The sequence below is a fragment of the Leptonychotes weddellii genome, chromosome 4 (genome assembly GCF_054177405.1).
Source record: "Leptonychotes weddellii isolate Sample4059 chromosome 4, ASM5417740v2, whole genome shotgun sequence".
Lineage (NCBI taxonomy): Eukaryota > Metazoa > Chordata > Mammalia > Carnivora > Phocidae > Leptonychotes > Leptonychotes weddellii.
In genome coordinates, this window is record NC_138372.1 from 156,269,448 (window position 1) to 156,292,522 (window position 23,075).

The following is a 23,075-nucleotide window of genomic DNA, read 5'->3' on the forward strand; positions in this document are numbered from 1 at the left end:
ATTCACGTCGTCAAACTATGTCTACACTTAAGAGAAGAGAATGGGGTAAATTATTAGAATAAATTCAGTAAATGTTCAGAATACACGCTCTTAAACAACTGAGATAGCTTTTCTGGGCTTGTGCTGTGTGTGTGTGTGTGTGTGTGTGTGTGTGTGTGTGTGTGTGAGTTGTAGCCAAAGTGATTCTAAGGAAGTCACATAATTCTGAAGCTTCTCATTATTCCCTTTGTTTCTGAGTTAAAAAAACTAAGAGGCACAGAGAGGTTATTAACAGCCAAGTCAAGGATGCTGCATTTTGAAAACTTCATATAGTAAAATAAGTATTTAAAAAAGGTCAAAGAGGCTTCTTCATGTTACCTTCTCAAGAGATGGGGCAGACCCAAACTTTATCAGCTTGGGTCCCGGAACCACTTAGAACAGCGCAGTCAGTGATAAGCGAGGCGAGCGCTACGTGAGCCGTCTAAGTGTGCCTGTCCATTAGCGAGCCTTAGGAGATTACAGCAGTGTCTTTCTCACATTTTTTGTGTGCCTCAGTCCTCCTGCTCACTATTAAAAGGACAAGAGCTGAGGGCCAAGTTAGGTTCAAAAAGTCAAAAGACACTACCAACAGAAGTGTAGCTCTAATACAGGGCCTCTTTGGGTTTTTTTCCACTTTGAGTGAGACTCGCTCTCTTCTTTCCCTGCGTGTATGTTCGCGGTCTCTAACCAAAGGCTTACTTGTCATAATGATTAATCACTGGAACTAGACTTTGCAGAGGTTGGTGCCAACTTTCCAAGCCACTGCCATCAGAGCTCTGTTGTATTCAAGGAAGCATTCCTACAGCTGTAAAGGACACGTTCTTCAGGAGGAAATGGGAAAGACGAGAGAACTCCCCTCACCGCCCCCACCCCCAAATCCAAGCTTCCAGTTTTCCTATCATGTTGCAATTCACATACTTTGATCCCGTTGTGCCAACTTCTTTTTCCCACCCCCTCTTTATTGGGAATTTCCAGCCCACTCTCAGCGCCCAGGAGAGAGCATCCAGATCGGGACAGTCCAGGCTCTTTGACCACCAGAGAAGATTTAAAAAGGCCTAGGGAGGCCGCCCGGCCTCTCGGTGGAGGCACCAAACAAAGTCTTTACTGCTAGGAGGAGGCCGGGGCGTTCCTGCTTACCCTGGTAATTTGGATATTGTTCAGCTGCTGTTGCCAGTGTAGAATCGTCTCCATTCGGTACACCCACATGTTGATGTTCCCGACCAGCACTGACTTGCCGACTCTTTGCACCAGTGTGCATAAGGACGTGTAGAGAGTCTGCAGCAGTTCCCTGATTAGCCTGATGTTCTGCTGGTCTTCGAGGACTTGAAGTGAGGGAGAGAAAAAGCATGAGCAGTTATGATACAGGGACACGGTATATTTTGTACTCGGGCCTTTCTTCTTCTTCTTCATTCTGCTCCGGTCATGTGGGTAACTGCCTCTGGGGATGTGGTTTTCTTTCTCGCTCTTATTTATTCGACACCTGACCAAGCTTCTACACTTGAGGTGACTGGGGAGAGTTTCCATTATCTAGGTCCCTCTTTGTTCTCTTCTCCCTAGTTTCTGGCAAAGACTCTTTCTCTCTTCATTGTTTCACCAGCACCAATTGGCTCACTCGACCTGAAGGCAGTTTCTTTGGCCCAGCAGTGATGTCCTGTGTAGGTGGTCAGTAGTTAGGAACATGAATTGTGATCCTGTCTGCCTGAGTCTTTGTGGGATTATGGATAAACTACTCTTCCTTAGGGGCCTCAGTTTCCCTGCGTGCACAAGGACTCAGATGAGCCAAAGACCTAAAGTTCCTTTTAGATCAAATAGTCTGTGAATCTATTCTGCCTTGTACATAGCTCAATTTTCTAGGAATTTGGAATCCAGAGGCTTGGTAGCCAAGCTTGGGACATGTGACCACACTGAGAAGTGTGAGAGGTGTGTAGCAGGGCAAATGGATGCTCTTGATAAAAGGATGGGAGGGTGACGGTCTCTCCCCTCCATCCTGAACATGAGTGGCACACTCCTTTCTGAACTGGCATTTGGCACCCCTGAAACGCATCTGGAGTTATTCATGTCCATCCATGTCTCATGACGTGTCTGCTCTATTGGAAAATCCATCTGTCCATCCCCATCTCTATAAAAAGGGGAGAGAGGTGGGGCGGGGTGGGGGGTAAAGCTCACCTTTCAGTACCACTTTTTCCAAAATGTTCATGAAGTTCTTTTGGGCGATGCCACTCAGGGACGTGAGCTGTGACTTTGCTATCAGTTCCAACAGCTGTGGGTAAAAATAGAAGTTGCCAGGCTTAGAACACAGAGACATTTTTCTCCTCTAATCTTCGCTTTTGAGTCACATGACGTGGAGATACGGACCAACGGGGAGAGACAGAAGGCAGGCGGGCTCACAGTGGAAGACAAATGGGGGTAATTCAAAACCCAGGAATCAGGCTGAATATTTAATTGCTTTTTTTCTTTTGAATATAAAGAGTTTGGCTTCAGCCAGGGTGAATTCATTCTGCTTGTCCTACTTCAGCAAGTGAAGCCGAGGGACTCTGAAGGGAACAAAGTCGCCTACGACCTGCAAATGTTTGAGTTCTACACAGTCACTCCCAGCAGGAATCTTTCTACCCCTACTTGAACTTCTTCCCCACTGGTACCAACTGTTCTCAAGGCACATTATAGCTCATGGTCAGCAAGATGAGTACTTTCCAAGGAAGGGGCAAGTCTTATCCAGAAATCTCCTGCTCATGCAGTGTTCGGTAAAAATGTCTGTTAATTAGAATCTCCCATTGCACTTAATCTTCCCGTAGAAAGAGGCCAATCACAGGGAGAGAGGAATACAGGGTTGTACAGTATATATACATATTTCTACTTAGAGACTAGGATCCTCTGTGACTATGGGCAAGTTACCAAATTTCTTGGTGCCCCCATTTCTTCATCTGTACTAATAAAACTCAGAGTCCCCAAGACTGTTGAGAGCTTTGAATGAGGGAATGCCCGTCCATAAGGCACAGTGCCTGGCACTGATCACATGGAAAATCAAGGCTGGTTGGTTTGTTGGTTGGTTGGTTGGTTGGTTTGTTGAAGGCATGTGTCCTAATCCCACTACCCCATTTATCGCCAAACAAGAAGAAAGAAAGGTAATAATTTAAGTTGGTGCATCCTTAGTCTGCTTTTTCTTTGGTAGCAAAATTCTTTACAGATGTGGCAATATTAAAAAAAAATCTATTAAAAATTCTACTGTTGAAAAATGAAACTTAAGACTGGAAGGGCATCTTAGAGATCAGGTAGATCAACCCACTCAGTAGATGAACAAAGTGAGGCTCAAGAGACTAAGTCTCACCAACTTCAAGCAGTGGGAGGACTCAGCAGAGACCTCCCCAATACACTCCATGCTTTCACAAAGTCACTAAACAAAAGAGGTTGATGTAAAGTGAAAATAATTTTACCAGAGCCTAGCAGGCCCCCAACTAAAACTAGCTATGCTAAGACTTAGAACCAAGACCCCTCCTTTACATTAGAGCTTGAATTTCTGCCCCTAGGAAACTTTTCAAGGGAGTTTCATCTGCTGGCCAGGCCCCGGCCCAACTTCACTTCAGGTCAGTAAACACCGAGTGTGACACTGTGCTCGGGCACTGGAATCAAGGCTGAGAGAACTAGCAAAGTGACATTCCAAACATTGGGCTGCAGAGGAGAACTGAAACTCTTGGATCAAAGCCCTAAGCAATTCCAAGGCATTTGTTTAAAACTTCTGTCCTCCTGGAGCCCCTTAGGAGCCTGTCAAACCACGTACAGACTTTTAATTTCCTGAACATAATTTTACCCTAAGTAAAATTTTACTCTAAGTAAAAACAAAACAAAACAAAACAAAACAAAACCCACCAAAAAAACAAAAACAAATAAAACACTCCGAAACCTCTCCCTGCCTGGCTTATGTATCTCTCACACACGCAGGGAGAAGGAGGTGAAGAAAGGCTGAGGCTGGTTTGTTAAGATTAGTACTGGTGATCCAGCGTTGGAAGTCAGGAGCTGACCTAGTGCCCACAGAAAGAGGCAAGAAGTCTGTTCATCTGTAGACGCTACATCCATGGGTGGGCGGTGACCACACTGGATGACCTCTGCTTGTCTGGTTCAGCTCTGTCACCAACCAGCATGTGACAGTCAAGAGAGGAGTGACAAATGGCGGGGACTGGCCAGACCTTTCGTTTATCTCCCTGACCAACAACAACCAGATTCAGAAGGCCAACCTGATGGTCTATTAATACCCTGTGCCTCACATGACCAGCATGAAGCAAGATGAAAGAAAACAAAAGCCTTGAGTCCCTCTCGGAAGGGCAGTTGGCTGTGCACTGTGACTCATCATGGGGTGGGGGGAGGGCGGGCAGCATTCTGCCTGAAATCCATCCAAAACCCAGATTCCATGTGACTACCATCTCTTGAAGGCGTCAGTGTTAATCTTGTCTAAAAAGGCACCAATCACAAGGAGAGGAAAACTCTCCAGGCTATGACTGTGCATTTGAGGGAAAACAAAAAGCCCTTTGGTCTGACTGAGATGGTGTTTGACTAAGCAGGAGGAGGAATGCAGCAGCCAAAGTTTCTCAGTTGACAGCAGAAGGACATGTCAAGCACCCTATGTTCAGCCCTATCTCAAGAGAAAGTCCCTCCTTCCACTGCCAGGAAGTTGTGGGGTCAGGAGAAAAAACCCTAGGGAATAGGAGACCCAGCTTCTTTAGCCGGGTGACCTTTACCACTCTCTTCCATTGGCAAGTATTTTCTGAGTGCCCACACTGCCCTAGCATTGTGGTAGGTGACATGGATATGACAATAAAGACACACGATGCCTAGACTCATGGAGTTTATGGTCTAGTCTGTGGTGTAAGTCTGCTAACCTCTCAAAACCCCAGGTTCTTCATTTCTAAAATGGAAATACAAAGACTACCTACTTCACAGGGTTGTTAGGAGAATTAAAGAAATAAATATGTGAAAAGCCACTCTAAATACAATACAAGGCATTATTATTACAAGATATTATTTCATCCTCTTCCAGACCCCAATCTTTTAGTGAAGTTTACAGCTGATATCAAGATTTAGCAAACTTTCTGTGAAGGGCCAGATAGTAAATATTTTGGGCTTTGTGGGCCATATGCTCTTTGTCACAACTACTCAACTACTTAACTCAGCAGTTGTTGTACAAAAGCAGCCTTAGACAATATGTAAATGAGTAGATGTGGCTGTGTTCCAATAAAACTTTATTTACAAAAACAGGTGGGGGGCCAGACTTGGTCCTTGGGCCCTAGTTTACCAACTTCTGATCTATATCTCTGATATATATAAATGTAATATATATCATAGATATATCATAAAATTTATGTGTGTGTGTGTGTGTGTGTGTGTGTAGAGTTTAAGAGGGTTTCAGAACCAAACTTGCTGCTTCAGTTTCCCCATCTGTGAAATGTGAATAATAGTATCCACTTCAGAGTTGCAATGAAGATTGACTGTGTTCATAAAGCATTCACAACAGTGTCTGGTACAAAGAATATACTCAAATTATTATCATTAGTTTTTATCATAATACAGAGACTGTTACTAGGTAATATTACTGCTAGGGAGGGGATAGTGAATTACTAAAGTAGAGCTGGCTTAAAGATCTTTAGAATCCCTGTATTTCAATTTTATTCGTTGTCAATCAAATACTTAAATGGTTCCAAATTTTAATATTCCTTTCTGTCATTTTTATTATGTTTGTGATCCATTTAAGAGCTCCCTGTCTGTTGATGAGAGTTAATGTTGATACATTTTATGTCTTACATAGCTGCATCTACTGCGAGGTCTTATTTGGCTAACAATTCGGGGGGTTACTACATACCAGTGACTGCACTAAGCACTTCACATGTACGATCTGATCTTGCTTAGTCTTCCATGGTGAGCCGATGAGTTGGGTTCTCCATTTGATAAAAGAGGACAGTGTGGCTCAACGAAATTAAGTCAAGTACCTCAAGTCACAGCAGCAATAGTAAGTGGTAGAGCCAATACTTGTGCCCATTTGTGTCTTAATAGAGAACATGTATTTTGATCACTTAAGGACTTCAGCTTTTCAGGGTCAATTAAATTTATACCTAGGGCCAAACTTTAAAACTAGTAGCAATATTTGCTATGTTCTAGAAGACAGAGTCTAGAAATTCTCTATCAATATGACATTGTGACAGGTGATCAGCTTTAACCAGGAAGGGAGAAATAATCCCCAGAAAGTGTTAATAACACGATCGGGATGGGGCAGTTGCTTTTGGTAAACCATTTAGGTCTACTTTCCACGTCAGCAGAACTCGGCAGGCCCTGAACGGGTAGGCAGTATTATGTGGAACTAGTGGTAAAGAGCACAGAATTGATTCCTTTTACTTCTGTGTTAAGAGAGCTGTGTGCCTAGGGGAGCAGGACCCTAGCTAGCCATTTATTTACCAAGAGGACTTAGCCAACTGGATTCTTTGCCCCCAGCCACAAGAGAGCAGAGGAAAATGTCTTGTTGGGAAATAGCTGTTTCTTTTCTGCTGGGCAGATTTGAGCCCAGGTGCCAGGAATTTGCAGCTGTGTTTAAGGGGGAGTGGGAGGGTCAAGAGGAGGAGGACGAGGAGCAGGAGGGCTCTCAGGCTGCCCCCAAATTCCACGGCATCACTGCCGCCTGGGCAGTCTGGGTATCCGGCACGATTTGCGGTGACTAGGTGTACAGTCACAGGAATGGCTCTGGGCTACCAGAGGAAGGGATGGTGGTCACCGCATGTGGAAACCGCATCCTGCCCTTCAGCTTTGGCTCATGCTGGTTTTGGAAACGTTGAGTAGGAGAACAATCGAGTTGCAAGCAATATCGCATAGCAAACCTCAGAGTGGATACCACCACAGTTTGAAGTGGTGTGTGGACCACGACTGGGCAGAAGGGAGATTTCCCTTCTCTCTCACTTTGCTGCAGAAAGAGCAGGTGTCTTCTCTTCTCTCCCCTTCAGTTCATCAGAGCATTCATACTTTACAAAACACATGAGCTCGGGTCACTGCTCTGCTTGAAACCTTCAAGCGGCTTCCCTTTGCACTTCGAGAAGAATCTAAACTCCTTTCTGTGGCCGGGGCACGGTCCTCCCTGATCTGGCCTATGCCCCATCTCCAGCGTCACTTTGCACTGCGCTTCCCCGACTCATTCTGCTCTAACCGCACAGCCCGTCCTGGGTTTCCTGCACGGGGCCAGATCAGGCCCACCCCCCAGCCTCTGCCCCTGTCACGTCTCCCCGTCTCCCCGAGCTGGCTCCAACCCACCCTTCAGGCCTCAGTGCGGAGGTCACCTGCTCAGACCCTCCTCTACGGGAACCGTCCGGTCTCATCTTGCCACTGACCTATCTCTGCAATGATCTTGTGTCCTCATTCACGGACGGTCTAATTGGGATCCGAACCTCAAGACAGCAAGGCTTGTTTCCTTCCCTCTCACTCCACCCCCGGCCTGGCAACGTGGTAGGCGGGTGACCGCTATTTGTTTTCTAATACATCTGTCTTTTAGAATCCATGCGTGTTGTAGCTGCAAGGGACCTGGGCACGAGTATACCCAAGTCCCTCCTCTATAGAGGAGGCGGCTCATAATGGTCAGATGACACCATCGCGGTCAATGGCAAATGGTCTGTGGACTGTCAGGCTGGGAGTCAGACGGGGTCTGGTCCCACGCTGATGTTTCAGCAGTTAAATCACTTACAGTGCACACATATGACAGACACCTGCCAGGGAGGCAAGCGGCTGAGATCTAGAGGGACACTAAAATTAGGGCTTCAGAAGCATCCACGGACGCAGTAGCTGCCCTGCCCGCTTGAGGCAAAACCACACGGAGGTTACCCATAGGCTGGTGCTCAAAGCATACTCTAGCTTGCATTGAACGTGGTTAGGAACATAATTTATCTCTAAATTCTTCCATCTCTTAGGACAATGGGCCCTGAAGTTTGAGTTACAGGTCTTGATGGAGAAATGAGCCTCCGGGTTATCAAAGGCAGAAAAGAAGCTGCAAGAAGCCTGCCATTTTTCACGTGCTCAGTCGCCAAGCTGGGGGTCTCTAGGAAGCTGTTGTCTTCTGCAGGAAGCCCTTGGTCACGTCAGGCAGTGCCTCTGCTCGTACCGAGTGCCATGGACTTTCAAGACCCTTATTTATTCAGGGGAGAACACAGATTAAAAACCTGGAAAGTTTTGTCCTGACTTTGAGCTTGAACACAGACAGGTTGGAAGAGGGAACATTTCAGCAACATTAATAATCTTCAGGCATGTCAAGATTGGGTAAATATTATTTGCAAGGGAAACATCTCTCTAACGGAGGGCGTTAAAATCCTAAGAAGGAGGGCCAAGTTTATACAAATTAATTGTATTCTCATCGGAGAGAAACTCGCCTGTCTCTATCCATCCTAGATATTTTTGAACATGTAACGGTGCCCTGCTCCCTGTTGCATCAATTGGAACAGTTCTGTTTGCCTCAATATTCCTGCTTAAACTGAGGTTCCCGTCTACTCCAGCACTCGTCACCTCTACCCTAGGATTCCATGAGGCTGGATGTCACATTGCCCTTGGTCCCTGGCCCACCTGCATTCCCCTCCACTCCCGTTCTTTCCCACGTCCGGATTTCTGCTTCTGCCACTCATCCCTGCAAAGCCTGTGACTCGCCTCTCTACCTCACCAGATCCTGGCCATCCTTCAGGGAAGGAGGCTGGTTCTTCAATCTCAGGTTCTACCTCTTCCAAGAAGCTGTCTCCAATACCCCCTTCATCCACTCTCCTAGACAGGACCAAAACCCCATTTGCCATCTCAGTGGTTGAACCTTGTCCCCCGGAGTAGCCCAGAAGCTCCTGACAAGCAAGGGCCAGGTGTTTGTTGATTCTCAAGTGGCTTTGGCAACACTAGGGAAATGTTACGGGTTGCATGGAGAAACCTCTGTTTAGGAATGTGAAAGCATTCACCCGAAGGAGTCTGTGATCTCTGGGGATCTAGCAGGAGGATGCTGTCAACTCCTTGCTATTGGAGCTCCTCCATCAGTGGACCTGAGGGGCTTTCCGATCCTAGCTTACAGATACTGGGAAAAAAAACCCCTCTGTTTTACCCTCAACCGGAGCACTTAGAATACAGTGCCAGATGCTCTCAGGAACTTACCTCCTTGAATGGGAAAAAAGTCTGCTGATTGGTATTTAAAAGTCAGCTCACCTGTCCAATTTATCATACCCCACCCCCTGCATAGTAAGCACCTGACTTAACCTAGAAACTAGACAGAATTTTTGTATAAAATATATTTCTGGGCCCATGGTGGGATAGGTTTAGATTCTGAGTCCTGAAGAAAAAAATTTGATCCTGAGGTCTCCAAAGTGGGATGGGAGAGGAAAGCAGGCAGAAAAACCATAAAACATCAATCTCTCCATTTCATCTTTAATCTCTGTTATTTCTATCATCTTTCTACTTGTGTGTTTTCTAATGCCTGTAATCAGGACCCGAAAGATGAGGATATTAATGGCAATAAGTGATTCTTATCGAGTGCTTACCACGTAACCAGGCACTGTTGGAAAGCATTTAAATTCAGTTTTAATGCTCTGAGCAACATGATGGGGCAGATATCATTATTAGCACCTTTTATAGGTAGGTGATTCACAGATGAATTTATGAACACACATAAATGGAGAGTACATGCTTACATTGTTTAGGAGTCCATGGTCCAAGACACCACTGTTCTGGGCTCTTGGCCATCCCTCATTTTCTCAGGTGCTCCCCACTTGCGTGAGCACCCTCCTACTTCTGCATGCACTCCATTATTTCCATGGTTCTGCAGGCACCCTTACTTCTTCAGGTAGCTCCCCACTTCTGTGGGTCCCCAGACATTGCAGGATCTGCAATGCAAGCCTGAGTGCTTGTTAGGACTGAAAGCCAGGAATTCTAAGAGACACAGACTTTCTCCTGTAAAAATCACTGGCAGCCTAATCCGCAGTCACTGAAGGACCCCACCCTGTGCCCTCAACTGTTAATGCCCTGCAGTGGAGTCTCACAATTCCCAACCATTTCTGCGAGTCCTTTTCAAATAGGCTCACAACGGCTCTGTTCTTTTGATTTGTTGCCTCTGGGGTGACTGGCCGCCTTCCCTCCATCCCAGCTTCTCTGTCCCAATGGAAAAAAAGAACCCCTGGTTTTAAGACCCAGGTGGCAGGGGCCACCCTCCATCTGAGGAAGGCGCCGGGTCTGTGCAGTGTCAAATTAATCCAAGGTCACTGCGGCAGAGGAACCCAGTGAAGGGGCCAGGCTTCTCAGGCACATCATGACCCACCAGGGGGTTGGCAACAGCACGCCCTTAATTTTAAGGCATTGGGTTTGAATTTGAGTCACAGTGCCATATTTCAGCCTTTTGTTTGCCAAACCGCCAGTCAACTTAAACTAAAACATGTTTTTGGAAAAGACTTTCAGGGGTGGTAGGAATGCAGTAACTTGCTGGAAACATTCAAATGATCTTAGGGTGGTGATGCAGAAAAAAATAAGAATGTGCCTGGGTTTAGGTTGTGATGTTCTTTTTTGCTGCAGAGGGCTAGAGAGTGGGGTTGCAAGCTTTTGCTTGTCCTTTCTGATCTGCTAGCACCTATGGGTCCGTTCATTCCAGTCAGGAAGTGGCCCTCAAGGTTCCCCAGGACCTTGCTGGTCTGGAGGGGGAAATCAACAGCCCTTAGAGAGAGCTGGGAGACCAGGTCAGAGGACATCCTGGCATTAAAGCATTAAGATCCTCTCCTGCCTGTGTGCCTCGCTGTATCTTGTTTAAAAACGCCACATGCAAAATATGGCTTTTGGGCTCCCAGTAGTTTTTTGAGCTGGTTCTCAAACTTGGAAACACAGGGATCACCTGAAGGACAAATTTAAGTAGCAAGGTGTGGGCACCACCTTCAACTAATTAAATCAGATGCTTTAGAGGTGGGCTTCTGTAGACCAACAAGCTTTGCTGGCTATTCTAATGTGCAGCCAGTTCAAATGAGAACCAGTGGGCCATTAGCAGGCTCACTTCAGAGAGCCATGAGTCGGTGTGTGATCTCCAAAACCCTCTCCCGGTTTACTGGAGACCCACTTTCCCCACTGGCCTCTCTGTGCCCTGGCTCCATTAATCAGCACTCACCTCCTCGTGGTGACCAAGTGCCAAGCCCACCACCAGCCCAGCCCCTAGAATCCTCACCAGCTCCCCAGGGGGGATTTCCAAAACGTGTTGGCCCAGAGGCACAATGTAAACCAATTTTTAAAACGACCTTTCATAAAATGGGTAAGTTGTTGCCTCTAAAGATTTTAAATCCTCTTTAAAACCCACAGTTAAAATTGTATTTAAGCCATTGGGGGTGTGTAGGGAAGGGGGTGAAGGCAGTGAGTAGAACCTGAAGCCTATCGAAATAAGGTACAAATGCCATATGAAAACCTTTCCAGTTTATATTCAAAAGTTTTGATTCAAAACATTCCACAAAATTTTCATACTTACTGATAAAAATGATGAAATCTTGAGATAGCGCTGTTAGCCATCTCTTTTATTCCCTCTGCATGGTCTGTTTCTGAAGATGACAGCCAGCATGAACACAACACATTTTTAAAAAATGTACTTGGCTTTAAAGAAATTAAAAAAAAATTTTTTTTTTAAGGCTTTCAAAGCTGGTTCAGTCATTCACTGGAACTAAGGAATCACTGTAGCACTGTATTAAGAACCATTAGGTGGAAGTAGTAAGATGGGGAGGACATATTGGCAAGCTACTTTGCAACATTGGCTTTAGGATAAGAAGTATATATGAGATGTGCATAGAGTTCCTTAGTAGAAAACCCTCAGAACACGGTGCCTATCATTAAAATGTTTTAAGCTCTTTATAAAAATAACATTATTTCTCAAATTATAGAGGACTCTAACAGTGAAGGGGAAAAAAAGATGGCTCTTTCCAAAATAGAAACATTTTCCCACTACCGCTGAACCTGACAACTCTGAAAGCATGGAGCAGTTTCTCTGACTTAAAGATTATTTAAGGAAAAGTGCTCACAGTTTACAATTAGATACTATCAGATACAAGTTCTCTATGCTGGGTCTTTATCAAGTGCAAGATTTCCTTTTTTTTTTTTTTTTTAAGGAGAAAAACATTTATCAACTGGCCTGAAAAGGCATATTAGGGAGAATCAATAATAATTTTGGTTAGTAGGTAATAATAAATATTATAGCTGACCCTGAATAACAGATTCTGGTTTGCAGGGTATCTCCAAGAAAACACATTACCGAGTGGACAGCTACCCTGTGAGGTTGTTGTGAATCCTCATAGAAGGGGCAGCGGAGCCTTAGGGAGGCTGAACTAGCCTGGAAGTAGTGGAGACACCGCCTGACCTCAGACCATTGTCCGTTTCCATCCTCTGTTTGCAGAGGACTCCCTGTAGCAGTTAAGAGTGTGGACTCTGAGACGGACCAGGTTTTGGATTCCGATTTTGTGGCTTATGTAGCTTTGTGACCTTGGGCACGTCGTTTTACCTTGCTGTACACTCCCCTTTGTTTATTTTATTTATTTTTTTTAAAGATTTTATTTATTTATTTGAGAGAGAGAGAATGAGAGACAGAGAGCATGAGAGGGAGGAGGGTCAGAGGGAGAAGCAGACTCCCCGCCGAGCAGGGAGCCCGATGTGGGACTCGATCCCGGGACTCCAGGATCATGACCTGAGCTGAAGGCAGTCGCTTAACCAACTGAGCCACCCAGGCGCCCACACTCCCCTTTGTTTAAACAGATCATCCAAGTCCCCACACTCCATAGGGTTAATGAAAGGATAAAGGTGAGTGCACATAGTTACGCGGAAATAGATTTTGGCTACTGTGATCTTGTCCCTTTGCTTTATTTCTTGTGAAAGGAAAAACAGGTAGGAAGGAGAGCCATCTAAGAACGGACCATTTTGCTGATCCGTTTGCAAAATGAAGACATCAGCACTGGCTGTCCTCCCCTGACACCTAGAACATGGAAACTATTCATATTCTTAGCAACAGAGTTTCCAGCTCCTGCCAGGCCTCTCTCCACCCAGCCTGGGCTGGGCTTCGGGCCACAGTGATCCCCCCGGAGGGGCAGAGTCACACTGAATGACACGAACATCTCATCCAGAAGCTCTCTCATGTTCATCCCTTTTGGATGGCAATAAGGGCTCAGCTGAGAGCGGACAGATCTGCTCATGCGGTCGCACGCTCAGCTCAGAGCTTCTGACCTCCAAGGAGGCCTGGGTATCAGGTCCGTTGGGATGGCCAGGCCTGCATCTGCCCAGAAGACAGGTGAATGATCCAGGCCTCAAGGGGGCTTGATGTCATCACTCTGGCTGAGCTGTGCAATCATCTGACTCAGTGACCTGGCACAGAGCAGCATAACAACCAGGGAGAAAGAAAATAAAAACCCAACCAACCAACACCCAAACAGCCACGACCTCCCCGGTTGAACCACTGACAGAAAGGCACAAGACAGCTAAGAGTGGGGGAAACAATAATAAACCGATTAAAAAGAATCATGGACTTGAGGGGCATGGTTAGACTCATTTGCTTTACTCCATTCATCACGAATATTTCGCTAAAGCTCATTATTAAAAAAAAATCCTCGCCCCCGCCCCCCCCCCCCCGGCAATATAGGGTTTCAGATGGAAAGCAAGTGGTCCAAACAGGTAGTTTCAAGTTTTAGTGAACGCGAGACCAAAGACCGAATAGGTTATCCCATGGGGATGGAAGGGAGTCATGGGCAAGAAGCCCTGAGGTGCTCTGAACTCATCTGGTTTTGTAGCCTAAACCACGACTGCCTTGGGGTCACCGAGGCAGGACAAGGAGGAGGACAGTGAGAAGAGCCCGAGGCACAGAAGGTTTTTAAAACAAGCCATGGTGTTTTCCCGGCTTGCTTACTATGAATTCGCTCTTACTAATGTTGCTGCCCTTGCTGCCTGCAGCGTGTTCCCCTTCATCCGTGGGCTGGGAGTGGCTCACAGGAGTATTATGGCCACTGCTGTCTGTCACAGCCAATGTCAGGGACATCCTAATGGGATCCACGTAAGGACGTGGAGTACATCTAGAGAGAGGGGAGGTGACAAGTCTGTCTTCTGCTTTCCTCAAAACTCCCGGTGTCCTAAGAAGTTATTTTGGGGCGAGGGCAGGAAGCTACCTCAAGACAACCTGAAAAGACAATTCAACCGAGACCTGAAACCCACGGAGACTCACCCGTACGACGTAGTTAAATCTTCTGGAATCCAGAAGAGCAGTTGAGAAGTCCAGCCTGTTGAAAGCTTCCCCCAAAGTGCAGTATCCATGGCGCTGAACGTGAAAACAGGGGGCTCAGAGGTCATTCTCCAGAACAAGCCCCCTGGACTCTATTGACAAGCCGGGTGCCTGCCTCAGGTGACCTGTGGCCATCTGTGGCTTTCCTGCCACGAACAGCTCTTTCTGGGAACCCCCTGTGAGCCACAACGATGGGCAGGGCAGCCGAGAGCTGCTTTAGTCAATGACTCACGTGTTAAACACCCCTCCTCATGATTTCTACCGTTTGAGCCCTTGTACAAAGCTGAATGGGAAAATCATAAGTAGCTGCTCATCAAGGGAAGGTCAGGAGTTGGATGTCTGATGGGTGACAGGGTGATAGCTGGTCACGGTAACATCCCCTGGGAGGGGAATTACATTTCCTGGTGTCAGCTCTGCGTGCTACCTCGTATCTCTAGTGCTTTTCTCATTGTGATCATCAGAAGCATTTTTAAGGCTTCACGAGGAAGCAAAAAGAAGTTTTGATCTTTTACCTGTGAACACACAAGGAACTGGGAGCAGAGAGCCCTGACTCCGTCCCAGCTCTGCTCCAAGTATCTGGGTGGTGGCGTGTATGTTCCTGAACCCCCGGCAGGGCCTCAAACCACACAAGGATGTACAAATTCACCAAGGTCCCTGAGAGTGACAGAAATTCTATCATTCTGCCATACTGTGTTGTATTCTAGGTATCTGAGCAGATGCCTGTGCAGAGAGAAATGTACACAAAAGGGTCTTATAAAGTGCCACGCAAATGTACTTACTACCGTGTCTTGTCCCCTGCGCGGGCACTAAAACTGCTGCTGTGTTTAGTGGTTAGCCCTTCTGGGGCTAAAACTTAACAAAGTTGGAGTCTGAAGAGATCTCAGAACAAAAGAAGCGGGAAAGAAGGGCTAACCACCAAACACTTGTCTCACTGAATGACCGGGGAGTCCACCTAGCAACTTTTGCTTCTCACGCTCTCTGTAGCCCTAAACCCTGATGGTTGGGTGGGTGGCAGACTGCTAGTCACCACCAGCTGCACCCAAGAAGACAGCCATGATTTGAAGTAATATTCTTGCCCAGTTTCCCTCCCTACCCTGTCGGGAGGGGCCTAAAGCTAAGCATATTCTTTAATAAACGGATGGATGCTCACCTCTTTAGTACTTCCTTTGTGAACATAGATCCATTTTTCTTGGTGGAAATCTACAGAGGCAATAAATAAATAAATAAACAAACAAACAAACAAACACCCCACACAGCTTTAAAATTTGCAACATGCCCCAAATTTTAAACTTGTTTCTTTTTTATGTATTCCCAAGTGTCAAACGTTTTGACAAACAAGATGAAGACTCTACTAACAACCTATGAGATGCCAATGCCTGACTTCTGCAGCGCATACAGACTGGTGTTATAGCTCGCTTGGTCTGAAGCACTCCAAATCTTTGATCATCAGACTTAGTAGGCCAAAGCTCCAAATTGAAAAAAAAAACCCAAAAAACCAAAAAACCCAAAAAAACCAAATACCCAAGGACAAGTTTGTTTTAAATGCCAAGCCTACAACTTATACAAGGCCATAAAAAGTAGAAATAAAGCAGGTAACATGAGGAAATCATCTTGTACAGGTGGATTAAACTAAAGATCTATAATTCCCGCTTATTAATAGAACTTTATACTCTTACATATGGCATCGAGAAATGTAATGGTATTTATATAAGGAAAGAGGGAGAAACAAATCTATTTCCAAAGCCTCAAAGCCCAGTGCCAAATAAAAACACATGCTGGAACTGATTCAGCTGACCATATCACTGTATAATAACTAAATTAACTATGGCAGATGTAAGTGACAAGCAGGAGAAAAACACCCCAACTACCAACTGACTTATAAACAAGACTATAAAGAACACATTAATCTTGCTTGTAAAATGCACAGCCAGCTGGAGTGCAGAGATCCCAGTAACCTCTGTCAATGACAGTCAGCATTAAAGCAGATGTCTCACATTCGGGGTCTAATTCCGCCCCCCCCCGACCAAGAACCCATCCTAACGATCTTCAAACAGCTTTCTTCCAAGTTTAGAACAAATGGCTTACACTGAGTTTTGGTTTTGCTATTCAGCATGTCCTTCTTTCTCTTCTTGGCTGCAACATCATAGTTCAGGCTGTTGAAAAGATTCTCCTTGTTGTATACTTCCTTGTTGCAGTAACTAAGAACAACAGAAGAGGGGATGAGCTGTGACAGCTATACTTTAGTAAGAGCTGTTTCTATAAATAACTTACTGGGTTATAAAACATACATCTTCCCAAACAAAACAGTAAACCCCCTTGAAAAGAAGTCTGTTCAGGCACAGACCTCCCTCTTTGGGGATGAAATATTCTCGCAGCTCTGTGGAAGGCAGGGATGGGGGCTTCTACTTCTTTTGAATTTCCAACAGTGCCTGCCATTGTGTTGGACACACAGCCCTGCACCCTTTAACTAAGGGCAATGCCGGGCACTACAATATTACTTTAAGCAAAAGGATGACTGCAGTGGGGAGGGAGAGGGAAGATTACTGGTATCACTGTAGTCCACAATGCCTTCATTTTGCAAAAGCATCCACCCTAAGCTGCTTTCTAAAAAAACAAACAAACAAAAAAACCAAAAAAAAAAAAAACCACTCCCACAAAAAAACAGCTGTATGGAGATAGAATTCATATACCATACAATCCACCCATTTAAAGTGTACCCAAGCTGCTTTTAACGAGCATGCTTCTATCATGGCTTTGAAACATGATCACATTTGCCAAAAATCGGACTTATACCCTCCATTTCTAGGAGATGTTTAGCGTACAGCGCTAATTGTTTAAGTTTCACGTAATTCTGTGACTAACACTAGGCATCATGCTGCGGGGTAAAGACTTAGGGTCCTAAATGAAACCAGCTGAATTCACAGTTCATAAATTTATAAGGGCTGAAAAGACCGAAGGGCCCTAACCACAGGTCACTGAAGGATGCACAGGTTCAACTTGGGTCAGGTGCATACTTCCGTCAGTAGGCTGAGTTCTAGGCTATTACACCATGTAACTTTACAGAGAGTCTCTGAAGAGTTTCTGTAGAAGGGATGATAGAGAAATATCAGGAATAGTGAGTAGCTTCCCCAAACCCCATGGGTATGGATGAGCAAGGCAGGATTTATAATGCCCACCGGTAAAACAAACTGGGGGCTTTTTCTTCTATCACCAATCTATCACAGTCCTTTAATTTTCTGAGTCCCTCTGCTGAATTTAAAATGGGATTTGCTTTAGATCTTCTGACATACATCTGTTGGGTAAAACGAGGCACACCTGCGTTTCTCCATTCAATGGACATTATGTAAATAGTAAGAGAGAAAAGAGGGTTTAAAACAATTTCCAGTATCCTGTTGCTGCACTCATTTCTCAAGTAGCACTTCAATAAGTATCTTGCTACATAAACACACGTGACATCAACAATATACGTGGTGTTTCTGGACCCATAGGGAGGAGCTTGATGGGTAATCATTTGTTAATCTGCCCTAGGAAGGCCATTTACCGAGTTTCCTAATATCTATAGCCTTCTTTTCATTTGGGCGAAACAGGATATTTTTGGGTTTCACAGAGATTACTGCAGAAATGCCCTCTCTTAGAGACAGTTTCTTAAGCAAGCCAAGGGTGAATGTTTGGGGCCAGGCTTTGCGTCACACAGAAGCGGGTGCTTGTCTACCTGCATGACTAGAGCACACAGAAGCACTGAGCAGCCAGTTACCTGCTCCCAGCTCAGCAGGAAAAGAGGGGCAGAACAAAGGGAGAGCTGAACTCTGAGTCCTTAGAGCCAACAAGAAATTTCAATCAAAGTTGAGGGGGAAGGGAAAAAGAGGGAAGGTCATTTGGTACATGACATACCAAAGCTGAGAACAGCTTTAGAAAGCAAAGTTAGAACCTTTTGTGTGTAAAGAGGCCACATGAAGGCTTATCTTTAGAGAAAACACACTCATGCACCATGAATGAAAACCAAGAGCCTAAATTCCACCTGCAGAGAACCATAAAATGAAGTGGTTTTATTCTCTTAATCACACATTTGAGATTTAGCAGAAAGTTTTCAGAGCCTGGGCCATAGACTGTGGCCATTCCCCAGAAATTTTAAGTATTTATAGTTTATCTTACTCTCTTCTAATTGAGAACATTACCCAAAGGAATTTGAGCACCTGCCTTCCTTATAGAAATGACAATGACCTGCTTTAAGTCCAAGTGACTCATTTCCAAAGTTAGTTTAAGAAGAATTTGACATCGTTGATGATGCTCTCCCACTGTCGAATGTAGATAAAGCTTCAACCAAAGACAAACCCTGCACTTTTCTCTTGGTTATTAGGTTTTGGATTCCTGAGGTAGGGCCTGGGAGGAAGGGCTATAAGATTTATTTGTGTTGCCTGCTTATAGGTTTTCTGTCAAGCAATAATTTATTTTGAGAGTTCAATTATGTCCATTTCAAGGAAATGCAAAGCCAATGGAAAATTACAACTGAAAATTTTAACAAGAAAAGCCACCGCCATTTAGGAACGATGACATTTAATTTTTTTTTTTAAAGCAAAACTATTTAAAGAGGCTACTTTCTTCATTAAATTCAATAATAGCCACTAAAGTTGCTATTTTGTGGTCAGTTTTTACTAATCTTGATTTTTATAGGCGCAGGCCTAGAATAAGAAAAAAAGACCTCTCCCAGCCCTATACCATCAACACACACATACCAAGATATTGAAAGACAACTTTAGAAAAGGTGGAAAGATTTCAAAATCAAGACCTTTTGGGCAGAGGAGATAAAAAGGGAGGGAAGGGAAAAAAGGAGGCCTATTTCTCATTTTGTTCGCATTAACAGGGCATTTAAGAAAGATGCCACTGCCCCAAAGGGCTTAGTAGTAGAGTAAGGCCAGTGAGATTTCTATGCTAATTTGCTCCCATACATACCCAAATGGTCAAACTCCCTTGGCTAGCACCCAGATTGTTTTGGTAAAACAAACAGCCTAATATATGAAGCTCATAGACCAGTGGCTTCCTGGCACATAGTAAGCACTCATAAAAATCTGAACTATTATTTTTATCTCCTGCACTACTCATCCAGGGTACCAAGGTAAACTTCCTGCTTCCTGGTTCAGCCTTAGGTACACTGGAAAGCAACACTGGGGTTTTCAGCTGCAGGACTGTAGACTTGGAGAAGAGGGGCCTGAGGCTCACATCGCTGAGATTACTCATCCTGGGGGTGGGTGAGGCGGGAGTGGCGGGGGGGGGGGGAGGTTGTTGGTGAGAAGGGGCTCCTAGCTGGCATGGGCTTAGTACTGTTCTGCTGTTGGAGGGGGACGGGTCTCGGAACAGAGAGACAGTGGCCAGCAGAGTCCAGAGAAGGTGTGCTGTGCAGACATGCTGTGGTCAACACTAAACACTGTCCCCAGGTCGGGACACACCAAAGGCATCCTTCATTCCCTATTCTTGTTCAGGCAGCTCACAGGATGGTACATGGAATTAGAGAAGTGTACCCTGCCTCTGTAGTTCTCTGTTTTATTACCCGCTCCTGTTCCTCCCCCTTTTGAAAGGGTCTGCCTTTTGTTTTCTCCTAACAGGAGAGGCATTCAGCTTCACCTGTGTAGGCAGGCATTCAACCCAAACCTTACTTCACAGAGAAACATCACCAAGGCTAAAAACAGTGGGGATATTTGAGACTACAAACCTAGGTCTCAGAAGACCAACTGCTTTTAAGTTGGCAGACTTCTCATGCTAAGTAGGGAAGAGATTGTTTACAATTGATGGAGGGAAAAAAAATACTCCACAAACAAACAGCCAGCTGCTTTGCTAGGAGCTACCAGATGATTCCTAAACTCTGACTCAGCCAAGAGCCACAGGTGGTCCCTATATTGATCACCATTTGTTATAACTATGGCAGTGCCACACCTCAGAAGGCAGGAAATGGGAGGAAAGAAAGGCGGCTCATAAGGGGACAGAGGGGTGTAAAGCTACCTGATCCAGCCTAGGTTAAACTTCTGCGGTAAATTAAAACCATCTTCAGGTCTCCCATACTATGGCCAGAGAGGCACCACTATTTGCTCCTAAAGGGGAGTGAAACCAGCTTATCTCCTGGAGCAGATACAGTGTGAATATTTATAGGAACCAGAGGCTCTGTATTTTGAATCCTCCCCTGCTGAGCCCAATGGTCTGCATCCTACTGAAGAGCATCCTACAATTGTATCTGGGTGAGCCACTGCGACACCATTCAGCAGATCATTGCTGAACCTCCCCAGAGAGAATCTGAACTGTTGTACAGAAATAAAGTACCGAACTAGCAGATCATCATTCCTTAAGAACGAGGAAGGAAGGAAGGAGCCTTCTAGTCTAGGAAGAATAATTTAGGCATAATTGGTAACTTGCATCCCTAAAAGGGAAGAGTCTAGTGACAGCCGTTGGTCTTTTTATTTTACTATAAGTAAATGATCTGATTTTCCATAAATGAGATTTCTTATTTGCTCCCCAAACTCCACTGGAACTGCCTCAAAGGATCTTTAACATAAGAGTTATAGATGCTCTTATCTCTCCTGACAGACCCCTAGGATTAAATGCTTTTTGGATTTTTGTTTTTTTTCATTGGAAGACTAAAGGAGTTTTAATGCTTTACAAACCACAGACAGCTAGGGGAGGGGTTGCTCTGGAGGTCAAGCTATCAAAATAACCATACTTTCTTGTTAGTTTTCTTAAAATTGAGTGCCAGGGGCTCGCCAAAAAAAAAAAAAAAAAAAAAAAGTCACTGGTAAATCTCAGTAAGCGGGAATCCCATCCAGTTACAGAACTCATCACCGAAATCAATTTAAGGGCTCTGGTACCAGTGGTTTCAACCAAAGGCTGCGAGAAAAGGCCCCCAAGGATGGCTGGGCTGCACTGATCCCCTCTGGACCTTCTTTCCTTCCTGATTTTATTTATTTGACAGAGACACAGCCAGAGAGGGAACACAAGCAGGGGGAGTGGGAGAGGGAGAAGCAGGCTTCCCGCGGAGCAGGGAGCCCGATGCGGGGCTCGATCCCAGGACCCCGGGATCATGACCTGCGCCGAAGGCAGACGCTCAACGACTGAGCCACCCAGGCGCCCTGGACCCACTTTCATTGCCCTTCTCACCTGTGCCAAATGGCGGGGATCTGGAAGTGGACTGTTGAGATCCGGGACTGACAGATTCCTGACCACTTAACTTATTAGACAGCACTCCTGTGTTATTAACCAAGCGGAGCACCCGATCGAGCGGAACTCGGCTTTTCCACCAGACTGACAGAGCTCAGGTGGGACCTCCCCTGAGCCAGGTGGACTTTCTGCAGTCGATAGGCATCACTTGAAATTATTTCGGCCAGGAAACTGACCGAAAGGCCCCCTGAGGAAACAGGTGCTAATGCTTCGTCCTTTCAGAAGCAGAAAGCTTGTGGGTTCCATGCCCGCCCCCCTTCCCTCCTCCGCAGCTCTGCAGCCGCCGCAAGTCTTCACCCCGGTTCAAGTCCGCCCCGCAAGCGCCGGTGCCCCGGGGACCATCTGGCCGCCCCTTCCCGGTTACTCATCCTCCCTGCCCACTCTGCGGTCGCCTGCGCGTGGGAAGAGCCTGGAGGTGCTGGACCCGGGACCCATCGCGTCACCCGACTTGTGCCCACAGCGCTTGGGCGCTCCGAGCCCCGCCGCCCCGGCGGTGACAGGCGCGCAGCCCACTCGCCCGCGCCCCCGCACGGGCAAACTGCGCGCCTCGTGTCCTTAAGGCAGGGGTCCCCTGAAGTTGGGTGCTTAAGTTTGAACGTTTGCGGACAAGATCCGCGGTTGTCAGATTCTCAGAGGAACCGGGGTTCTGTAGAGTTGTGCCCACTCGGAGACGCTGACCTTGAACAACGAGAGAAACTAAATTCTCCGAATCCCGGGCTCTGGCGACCTCTGCAGAAACCCTGTCAACTCCCCACCCCACCCCCTGGCCCAGGCTCCCCTCCTCACCCTGTTCCAGTCCTGCCTGCCCCCGATTCACCCGCCCCGCGCCCCCGAAACCAGCCCAGGTCTGTTTCGCGGGGCTGGAAGTTGGCGGCGGATCCACTCACCTGCTGAGGTCGCTCACGAAGCTGCCGCTCTTCTCATCCAGGAAGCGCTTCCAGCCGTCGGCCGTCTTCACCCAGCTCTGCCCCGGGGACCGCCAGTCCTGCCCGAGGAATGGCATGGCACCGGGGAAGACGCGACGGACTCGACGGACTGACGGACCGGACCGGCTAGGCGGCCTCGGGGAAGTGCCGCCCGGGGCGGGTGCTCGGGGTGCCGGGGCCGGCGACTGGGGGCGGCTTCAGGGAAGCGGCGGGGAGGGCTGCGGAGCCGAGCGCCTGTGCTCGCGGAGGGCGCGGCGCTGGGGAGGGCCGCAGGGCGCGCGGGGCTGGCGGGACTGCTGCGCCGCCGTCGCGGCCGCACTATTTATCCCGGGCCGCGGGCTCCGGCCCTTTGTTGCCGGAAGAGCCGCCTGCTCTCAGCCCGGCCCCCCCTCCCGCCCGAGCCCACGTGGCTTTGTTTATGGGCTCGGCTTGTTTTCCGAGGCGCCCGCGGCTCCCGCTCCTCCGGCTCTTGCACAACCACGCGCCGGTGGAAACTTGAAGCCGTGCTGCCAGGCCGGGGCTCCCGCCGCCCCTCCGCTCCCCGCTCCCCGCCCCCCCCCGGGCGCAGCTGCCGCCGCCGGGAGAGCGGGGCCCAGCGCTCGGCAAGACGCGCCCGGTCCTCCCGCCGCTCCGGGGCTGGCGAGGTGCGGGAAGGAGGCCCGAGCGGCGTC

General features: G+C 46.9%; 1 protein-coding gene across 2 annotated transcripts in view; it reads right to left on the bottom strand.

The window, feature by feature from the left end:
- Nucleotides 1-22,713, bottom strand: part of FBXO32 (F-box protein 32) — a 34,440-nt gene extending 11,727 nt beyond the window's left edge. Inside the window, exons 1-6 of one of the 2 annotated variants that reach the window (XM_081816503.1) lie at nt 22,366-22,713; nt 16,364-16,476; nt 15,429-15,478; nt 14,222-14,314; nt 2,185-2,278; nt 1,156-1,340 (exon numbers count right to left, since the gene is read on the bottom strand). In XM_081816503.1, the coding sequence (XP_081672629.1) occupies nt 1,156-1,340; nt 2,185-2,278; nt 14,222-14,314; nt 15,429-15,478; nt 16,364-16,476; nt 22,366-22,481 (651 nt within the window). In that variant the 5' untranslated portion in view covers nt 22,482-22,713. Of the gene's footprint in view, nt 1-1,155; nt 1,341-2,184; nt 2,279-11,497; nt 11,517-14,221; nt 14,315-15,428; nt 15,479-16,363; nt 16,477-22,365 lie in introns of those variants that run through there. The other variant, XM_081816504.1, reaches the window with a different exon arrangement.
- Between the last annotated feature and the right edge of the window lie 362 nt (nt 22,714-23,075).